This window comes from Hakea prostrata, chromosome 10 (genome assembly GCF_041222555.1).
Source record: "Hakea prostrata isolate BN-2017 chromosome 10, UWA_Hpros_2, whole genome shotgun sequence".
Lineage (NCBI taxonomy): Eukaryota > Viridiplantae > Streptophyta > Magnoliopsida > Proteales > Proteaceae > Hakea > Hakea prostrata.
This window is the reverse complement of record NC_142609.1, coordinates 34,412,656-34,422,949: the sequence shown is the minus strand read 5'-3', so window position 1 is coordinate 34,422,949 and position 10,294 is coordinate 34,412,656. Positions and strand designations below refer to the sequence as shown.

General features: G+C 37.2%; 1 protein-coding gene across 1 annotated transcript; it reads right to left on the bottom strand.

Moving 5' to 3' along the window:
• Nucleotides 1–3,332: 3,332 nt before the first annotated feature.
• GLR5 (glutamate receptor 5) lies at nucleotides 3,333–8,949 on the bottom strand. The gene is made up of 6 exons (XM_089137897.1): nucleotides 8,143–8,949; nucleotides 5,937–7,285; nucleotides 5,271–5,548; nucleotides 5,132–5,163; nucleotides 4,488–4,897; nucleotides 3,333–4,121 (listed from the first exon to the last, which is right to left on the bottom strand). The coding sequence occupies exons 1-6, from the start codon at nucleotides 8,396–8,398 to the stop codon at nucleotides 3,735–3,737; spliced, it is 2,712 nt and encodes a 903-aa protein (XP_088994023.1). The 5' UTR covers nucleotides 8,399–8,949; the 3' UTR covers nucleotides 3,333–3,734.
• Between the last annotated feature and the right edge of the window lie 1,345 nt (nucleotides 8,950–10,294).

Genomic DNA, 10,294 nt, shown 5'->3' with positions numbered 1-10,294 from the left:
TACAATAATCCCCAGCTGTTTGGATTTGTGGGTCTTTATCAAATGATGCTGATGGTCCCCCAATATTTTCAATCAGAATACTATGGTATATCTCATCATTTCCTTTGTTTACTTTAAATATCATCAATGTACGTAACAATACGGAAAAATCAATAATGCGATACGACTAAGGGTTGGCTCAGTTGACAAAAAATTATCGCGTCTTAATCCTCAACTTTGTTTCGGTAAACCACTTCTAAATTTTCATTAACAAAATCATTTATTCTATGAAATAAAGTGGAATATGAAAAAAAGTGGAAAAAATGAATTTTTCTATTAAATACCAAAATTTGAGTTGGTTTGTTTAAAAGTGATGAGATAATGCACACATAATCTTAGGGCCTGGTTTGTTTGGTTACCTGAGTCTGGAGATTTCAAATCTACGGAGTCATAATTCATAAAATTAATTGTTTGGTTGTGGAATAAAATCTGTGGATTCATCCTAAAAAATTATTTGGTCGATGTGATTTTTGTGAATGCGCAAATATTTAGCGTTTTTATAATAGCAATGAAATCTTTGGATTTCTCCCCATACTCATAAATCTACATATTCACGTTTTTAGCGTAAAAATGTGAATCTCTAGATTTCATGAATTCAGAGATTTTCACAACCAAACGGATATAAATCTCAGATTTGTGAATCTAGAGATCTGAAATCTCTGGATTCTTGTAACCAAACAGGCCCTTAGATAATTAAAGGGAATTCTTTGCTTATGTAGCAAAATATTTTTCCTACCTCATTTATTTGTAAATTGTGAAAAATATAGTGGAACAGAAGAGAATTTTTTTATTTTTTTTTTTAAGACGAAGTTCATCCGGGCCAGCTTGTGCACACCTTGATTACATCATAGGGTGGGGAGACGTTGTCTACAAGGTCGAACCCACAACCTCTCCACTGAAGAAGCATGGATCTCTACCACTCAAGATTTTTAATTTTTCCACAAAATCCTTTTCTTTCATTTCCTATGCCTCCACCTTATTACCATTGGATCTCCGGTCTATTTTTCTTATTCCCATTTTTTCTTGCTACGCAATGTTCGGACTTTTTATCGAGTGCGACCTATGCAAGCATTAGCCATGTGCACTACCAGCGCAAGCACTGGCCCTGTCAACGGAGCCCCACCGGAGGCCTAGTATAGTCCACAGAAGCCGGTAGCACTCATGCCCAGGCCAAAGAACACACAACTATCCAATGCAAGAAGCAGAGAAGCAGAGGGGATTCAAACTTGGGACATGAGGTTTACCAAACCACTTGGAAGTGAGCTTGGGACCACTAGACCACCACCCCCGGTGGTATTGTAAGAATTCGAGTGTCTTTGGGGCATGCATAAGTAGTTTCCCTTCCTATGTGTATAAGTTCGCATATCACATAAAAAGGTTAAAAGAAGCAAATAAAATTCTTTCCAATAAAGTACAATAATAAATTCATTTCCTACCTTATATTTTACTTTGTATTTTGTTTTGGTAATGATAAGTTTTTACCATATAAAATATTACATGCCCTAAATGTGTCTAGATCACCTTTTTTTTAACGTTGCCATCGCCAAAAAAGTTGTAGGTCATGTTAAAAATTTTGAGCCCTTAAAAATGATTGTTATGGACCCAAAACTCTTTGAGAACATGTTTTGTTGTTCCAAACATTTTTTAGGTACTGAAACATTTTGATCTTTATCCTTAAAGGCGGGTTTTCACTTGTATCTCTATATTTAGTCTATCAATAGGTTGAGTGGGGTAGAAAACGATCAGGGCTGTATTCTATTCTTCTCCTCATCTCAAACGAATCATGTAAATATTGTCTTGTGCGTATCTATATGTCTTTTCTTTTGTTGCTTCCACATCTTCGGTGTGTTGCTTTACTATGTCTTTTCTTTTGTTGCTTCCACATCTTTGTTGTGTTGCTTTACCCACAATATTTGTTCTTAACTGATGTTGTACTCTTCTCACACTGTCATCACACATTTAAGAGAGAAGTCTACAGCAAATCACCGTAAATTAACCAATGATTTTGATCATTATGGTTAAGAGATCTTCCTCAGTGTTTGAGTGGTGAACTAAATATCTCTATCGACCAAGGGAATGGTGGGCCTGTAAATTGCCTTAATTATTTTGTAGCTTTAATTATTAAAGTAGCTTTTACTACAACTTGATTAGCTTTTGGAATCAGATTCTTGTTGGTCTAGAACGAAGTTTCCTCAGAAAGCCCTTTCCTGGATTGACAATTCTCAGTTGTTTATTTCACCTTTTCCAACAGTTTCGGATGAGAACAGAGGACTTGGTGAGTAGTTTAATCTGATTCACACTTACCAAACAAACAAAAGATAACATAGAAGGGAAAACTATCCTAAAACAGGTCAAGTTGAGTTAGACTATAAAAATCTTAACTCAGACCTTAAATACTTTATCTAGTTTTGATCCTCAACTTGTAGGTTTGGTTAGATGAGGACCCATCAAATGAAACACTCAATCTTAATCCTAATCTTGGCCCAGATCTAAACTACAAAATAATAAAGCAATGCATAATTCCATATTATTTTTGCTCGACTGAATCAAAGTGGACTGGATAAGTCAAGTCAAACACTCAACCCTAACTTAGGTATAACTTGCCCTCAAGGCTAGAATATTGAGCTCGGCCCTGTTTGGGCTCAAGACAAGCTTAAGCATTGAAGGCAAGACTTGAATCACGCGGGGGGGGGGGGGGTTCAAATAGCATAGTTGTGTGCCCCTCCCCAGACACAAAAATTCTAGCTTTACTATGATGCTACTGTAGGGGCCATGCTCTCAAATAGAAAACTCTCCTCCTAAATCTAAATCATCCAAACAATCTCTTTACTTTTGCCTAAGAGAAAAAGGTTTGTAAGAAACTTTAAAATTGGTTTTTGTAGAAACTTTGTTTTCAAACTTGACCTACTGATCACTAGATGACAATGAGCATCCTTTCTTGATCTACTCCATTCCAATTTCTATTATTTTGGTTGTAAGAAAAATAAGGCAAGAGTGGGAAAGAGTTAAATATGACCATTGATGTGTACTTGTTAATCTAAAAAAGGTAGTCAACATTATAAAAGGGTTTGGCTAAGTTTTTTCTGGTATCAGCTGCCAATCTGACGCACCAACCCTCCTCCTTTGTCTGACCTTGAGACCAACAACTCTAAACAACGGTAGTTAGAACACCGATCTACCATCAACAGATTTTCTCTCCACCACATACAGCCAAAGTTCTCAACTGATGACTGCAAAAGGATTGGCTCCCAAGTTCAGGCCAGTAGTTCTCCAACAAAATTGGGCAGCTTTGATTGAATTCTGAACAATTAATTTATTTATGTCTTACCACAATCTGAGTTTGAATGAACAGGGAAATAAATACAGACAGCTAACAGAGTTGTTCCATATGCTAAACTGGAAATTTTGGCATTTCATTACATATTCGAGAGATAATATTTACATGATGCATATGTGGATATTAGAACTTCCAACTTTTCAATTGTGTCATGCATTGCATATAGCATATATGTACAGCATATTTTGCAATGCCCATTCAAATTATACCATAAAAAGATATGTTTATTCTCATACATCAACACCATAAAAGCTGATGAGAGGTCCACCAAGGAAAATGCTTTTCAATTGCAGCTTTTTTCCACTACCTGAACCAAATTCAGCAATCTCAAATATTCAATTTGTATCTCCACCATCAATCAACTTGCCTGAGGGAGTTTAGGATTTCCATGCACTTCCTTCTGATCAATAAAGGCTATGAAATTATGGATAACCTCAGAACATTGCATGGTTTGCTCCGAGACCTGAGGAGTTTCCCTCTGTTTCTGCCTGTATCGAGCAAACTGCAAAACCATCTGTATTATAAATACAATGAAGGCAGTGATTGTGACAGCACCAGATAGAAGATAGAGACCCCAGAAGCTGCTTAGCTGGAGTTGGTTAGGATCAGATTGGTGTTTTCCCTGTTTGGCACAGCCCAATTTACAAAACCACTTGTCATGGATCTCCTGGAGTTTACCACTTTCAGAAAGTTTGAGGATTGCCGTAGACATATCAACAGCAAGAGGAGAACCTCTCTGAAAAGCCTGATGCAGAAAATAATATAATCAAATACTCTAAATCATCCTCTTTTCAATCTTTTTAGAATATCCATGGGCTAATAAGATATATCTTGAGCTAAACAGAGCATACAACATCCATATAAAACATTACAATAACTTGTGTGTAAAAGACAGAATCGGGGAATTATGTAAATTATAAAAGCACCAGGTTAGCTTCAAATTTTAAGGGTTCAGAAAAATGATAATAAAGCTTTGAGATGAGATTTTAGCATATAATTCCATCATCTTATAAATGCATGAAACTACATTACAAATGCTCCTGAAAGCCTTGAAGATAAAAAGCATGCTGATATGTAAAGAAAGCATTTGCATGTTTTTGGTTTCACTTACAAATCCCCATCCATTCTTGGTAAACATTTGCCCGACAATTCCATATTCTTGGTATTTCAAAACAAACAACTCCACATATGGAAGTTCATCTACTATTGCTGCTACACCACCTGCATTTCTTGGTCCACGCTGCAGTGCTCTTGCGTAAGCTTCAGGTGAGCCAAGAGAAACCAGCCTTGAAGAAGGTACATTAAGAATTTCTTTGAGATAGCTCTCAGCAAAAGAACCAACTTGATACCCAATAGGCCATCTGGTTGCAACCAAGCTGTCAATTCCTGTTATAGGTGATGACAGCTGCTGGACTGTAAGAAATGAAGTCAAACTTGCTGTGTAGCTTGATGTGACCACCATCAGCAAGAAAAGCCATACCATCATCACCATCCGCCCAAGTGTGCTCATGGTATATTCTTCTGTGAATAGTAAAGGACATTCAGAATGTAATCAATGTAGTTCTGAAACCCAAAAAACACAAGAAGAAAACAGGATGGTTCCCCAGAGGGGTTGATGAGTTAGCAACATCCAACACATCACAATTAAGAGGTCAGGAGTTCAATTCTCAATGGGGCCTATTATCTGTAACAAAAGACAACAGAATTGGCAGAGACAAAAATCTGATTAAAATAGAAGGCAGAACTAATTCTTACGGTTTGTCTTAAACAGAGTTGAGAAGCTAAACCTGCAAGAGAAAGTGGAGCACCGGGGCTTGAGACACTGATAAAATAATGACATTTAAAATAAAATGAGAAAATACTGGATGAGTTTTCAATTAGCATGAGAGTCTACAGGAACATAGTCATGAGCTGTCTTTTAGGTGGACCCCGGAAGTCCTTGTTGATGCGATGCTCAAGTATCCAAATAACCACTCCTATCAAGAAGAAAAATGCTGCAATGGTGCACCACATCTCCATAGTAAATGGCCTGAGGAACACCCAAGCACTTGACTTTTTACTGTTTATAGGAGCAACTATTACAAGACCTGTTGCAATATAAGGCTGAGTAAAATCAGCTATCATTGTCCGGTTTGTGACGATAGCGATGTCCCCCACGACTCCATCAAAAACCTAACAGAATGATAAAGAATAAGCCATGTGATCACAGACCATATAAAGAAATGCAAAGTGGATTGCATTGTAAAACAGGTAAAGATGTGGCACACGATGCAGTGGATAGGAGATCCAGCATCTGATGGCATATATAAACCTCCAATGAAGAAATGGAGCCAAATGGGTTATTCTGAACATCAGAAACAGAGGTGCTCTTCCATTATACAAATATAGAGACAATCAACCATACTAATTTTTGGCAAAAAGAGATCCCCCAAAGTAGGACTTGCCTAAATGCAATGCCATATGTCCAGATAGGCCATATCTTTCCTGTAAACCAAGGACTGACCTATGACTTATTTTCTGTTAAGTACTAAAGATGGAATTCATCACTGTGCACACTTACATCTTCAGCAACCATCCTCACTAGCTCATTGTAACTGGGATTGAAGTCACCATTCCCAAAAGCCACAAATTTGAAAGGAATAGCATAGGGGATTAGTTCCCGAGCTGCATTAAACACATCAATACTATACCCTTCAATTTTATTACTGCTACGATTTTCTGCTACAAATTCTACAAAACTAACTCGCCTTGGCACTCCAATTTTTAATGGTCTTTCACTGTCTGCAATCACCCACCCACGTGGCTTTTCAGTCTTCCAACCGGCCCAGGTTACATTCCCAAGTTGCTGATCAAATTGGGTATAGCTACGATGTTCCTTTTTAAATGTCTCTGGCGCTACAACTGAAAGACCAGAATAATTAGACCAGTAACCAATTCTATGGAGTGCTGCCTTGTCAATGTTAATAATTTCATAACCACCACCAATGAGATTCCTGTCTGCATCAAATTGAACAACACCTGTTAAGCCTGTGAAATTTGTCTTCAACAATTTATCAAGGAGAACGCTGCCCCCGTCAAAAACTTTGAGCTCTCCAAGCTGCAATGATGTTGCATTGAGATTATGTAACTTTTTGTTAAAAGAGAATGTAATGTTCCTATCTTCATTTAAGAATGCAGCAATAGAATGTGCAACAGCCCACACTGTATCATAAGCATAAAGGCCATAAGCATTCAACCCAGAACTAACTAAACCTTTTTGTTGTAATTCTTTCCAACGAGACACAAAGGCCTTCTGCACCCTGGATTGTGGAATATGCGGACACAGTCCAACTACCCCTTGCAGGGAAAGAAGCAATGTGTGGTTCATATGTGATGATGAATATAATGTAGCACAAAGCCAATCTGTTGCAAACCACACATAATCAGGGGTCATCATTTGAAGATTTTGGGCTATGGAGAAGATTGAGAGACCCGAGTCAGCAGTAACATGAACAACATAAACACGTGGCCCAATCAATTTGGAACTATTAAGCAAATCAGTGATTTGATCATGACTGGCTCTAGGTGGAAATGCCACTTTATAGGATATCTTTGACATTTTCTCAGTAAGTGCATCATCAAGAGCAGATATTCCATGCCTTCCATAATCGTTATCCACATAGACAGCAATAACCCTCCGCCACCCATAATAATCAACCAAATCAGCCATGGCTTTCATCTGCCAATGGTCACTTTGTATGCTTCTGACAAAGAAGGGAAACTGATAGACAGCGGAGAGAGTTGGGTCTGTGGCAGCATATGAGATAAGAGGCACTTGGAGTCCATCGGCAATGGAGGAGATCATATGAGCTATTCCTGAAGACTGCGGTCCAATAATGGCCACCACTTCTTTCTCAATTACTTGGAATGCTGCAGGAAAAACTCTGATGCAATCAATATCATGTAATTCCACAAGAAGATATAAGTATTATCTTCAAAGTCTAATACAGCAAATAATTTGATAATAGGCTCAACATGGTGAAGAAAGTGCATGAGGTACTAAAAATATGAAACACAAGCAGAGATTATATGTGTAAGCCAAAACATTTAGTGCACAAAATGCAAACTCAGGTGATGGGAAAGCAAATGAACCCAGTGGAACCAAAATTCCAAGTTACACCTACATCATACCCTAGATTGGACTAACTAATTAATTTCAGGTTAGAACTACAGAAAAGAATCATATGATGACTTGTGCCTTACTACACACCTGACTAACTGCACTGGCTGTAGGTTACCCCAAAAGTTAAAAAAATTAAAAAAATAAAAACTGCACTGGCTATACCAAACCAAAGTAGGATAACTGCATAAAGACCTGTGAAGTCATTAGGTGCACTATGTCTTCGAGTTTCCTCTTTCACATTCATCTTTTGAATAAAAACAATCTTTACCTAATTTTCCGAATTCGTTTCATTACAATTGAATTAGCAAACTGATTTCAGTTCTATGAGCCATTTTCCGCTTGCCTGAAAGCTAGGAGAATGCACAGTTTGTCTGGCATTTTCAAACTTCCAAAAGCAGAAAATGGACTCGATCCGTCCTATCAATATCAAATTCTGCACAGAAGAACAAATAACAGGTCCCTATAAAGAAAACCTGATTGTTTTTTCATCAGCATCAGCAATAGTTAGACTATGCTTCAAGTTGTGAATCAATAAATTATCAGAAAATTATATAAAAGCTCGCTATCTGAATTTTCTGTCCTGAGAAAATCAAATTGGGCGTACCTCCAACAGACCCCATGAACACACTGCAGTTGGCATCCTCCATTATTAAATTAAGTCGGGTGCCCTTAAGAATACTTGGATCAAGATTGATGTCCGCAGCTGCAGCTTCCATGGCGCCTTTCGCAACCCTACCGATGACAGAATTAAATGTATAGACCGCGCCAACGTTCACAACCGGGGGCCTTCCACACTGAACATAACCCATAAGTAGGATACATGCCAAAATTAAGAATGAAGCGGGAAGAACAGAAGCCATAGCTGGAGCTTCAAACTACAGAAACCCAAAAGCACATAACAGCACAAATCAATAGTAAACCCTGAAAACTGTGTTTTAAGTCTCCAAAGTCTAGCAAGTTGAAGCAGATTTTTTTTCTTCCAGAGGCTCAAACGGAAGAAGTAGACACGTTCTCCTGAACAAGCTTAAAAACTACTCTGTTTCATGATCACAGAACAGCCCACTTCAGCAATAAGGTTTTCCAGTAAACCATCAACATATGCAGGGTCCCAGAGATCATTCTACCCAAGAAACAGTGAAGAACAACCACCCACTATAAGCATTTTAAATGAGTGTTGTGCGGGAGTGGGAAAGGGTGAGGTTTTACTACTTTAGAAGAGAAACCCATTCAAAACAATTAGAGAGAAGATAGGAGGGAGCTCATTGATCAAAGTAAACTGAAACAGAAGCCGAAGTGCAGAAGGGGACCAAGAAAGAGACACTAAAACAGGCGTCGCAGCTCGCAAGTGAGTGGTCATGGCATATGTGGACAGGGGCAACTGGTCTAAAGAAAGGAATCGGATTCATCGAAATGAAATGGAAAGAAACTTTTTACTCCAAAAAAAAAACCAATAAAGAAGGAGACTTTAACCTCCACGTGATTTCAATTGTTACTTTCGCTTTCCTCTTACATCTTGAATGAATGGAAATTCCCTTGCTACCAACGAAAAAGATTCCTAAAGATGGGTTGCATGCATTTTGGCTGGGAAGAGCTCTGCTCAGTTTCCGCTTAAATTTAATTTGGGATCAGAGCAAATCTGAATCATTCAAGAAACATTTTATTCAACGAACCTGTTTAAACAAGGAAAATTTTTACAAGATATTTTTGAGTAATTTACATTAAGAAACTTTGTTTAGACTTAAATGAACTCTTAACCAACGGGAGTTGGTCCAAGTGGTAAGCAGTTTGGTCCGCTTAAGCAAGGTTCCTGTATCAAATCCTTGTAGATGCAAAAGACCCCAACTAGGAGACTCACCCACCACAGCCAGATGTGCGACACGGGTCGAACACCGGTTTATAAATCGTAATTGACAAACCAAAAAAAAAAAAAAAAAAAACTCTTAATGCTAGATTAATAAGGTTAACTAATGAGTCAGCATATATATTGTATTTTTAAATTTCTCAATTTTTTTTATTTAGTTCAAACCCTAAAAGAAAAGGCATAAATAAATCTAAGAACTTAGTTAAACTATTAGTAGAAATTTAAAATTTTTCACATTTAAACTCATCTTAAATCGAAGCAATTTTTTCTAAAAGAAATTGATGTTCCTTCAAAATTGATTGATAATATATATATTGTTTTAAAACTTAGGTTAAGATTTGATGGGGATAATATGTCTTTTGTATGTTTAAAACCAAGGTGTTAGGGATAGGGGAACATTTATAATATAATAAATTACATAGATGTGGACATGATTGTTTGCAAATAGAGAGTGTAAAAAAAAATCCCATCTATCAGATAATTTAAATCTTAAAATTTACATCAAATGTTAGTTTAATTCCACACGTTGCGGTTGTATGCGATGTGGATCCAACCAAAATTGTGTTAATAAAAAATCCGTAGGATGACCTTAATTGGCAAAGACCAAATTGTCATGATTTTTAATCTATTTGGGGCCAGCTACTGCGATATATATAAGATCCCTAATGGAAGTGGGTCCCCCAATGTGGAGAGGACTCTAACATTATGTAACTTCTTCTCTTTTTCTTCTTTTTAGCTCGGACTTCTTCAAAGTCAACAAATATGCAATTTGACCAAAAAAAACAAATATGCAATTATTTTTTGTCAATAGTAAAGAAAATTTCATTAAGTAAATGCATCCAAGGTCATAAAGTTTTGGACAAAAACATAGATATCAATTAGTTAGTGTGAAAAA

Bases quoted from the DNA above. Each gene is read 5' to 3' on its own strand.
- GLR5 (XM_089137897.1), bottom strand. From the start codon at position 8,398: ATGGCTTCTGTTCTTCCCGCTTCATTCTTAATTTTGGCATGTATCCTA. The intron at 7,286-8,142 runs GTACGCCCAATT...TTTTTCCTGCAG, and splicing joins GTTCATGGGGTCTGTTGGAG to CATTCCAAGTAATTGAGAAA. The intron at 4,122-4,487 runs GTAAGTGAAACC...TTTCTGCATCAG, and splicing joins CCAAGAATGGATGGGGATTT to GCTTTTCAGAGAGGTTCTCC.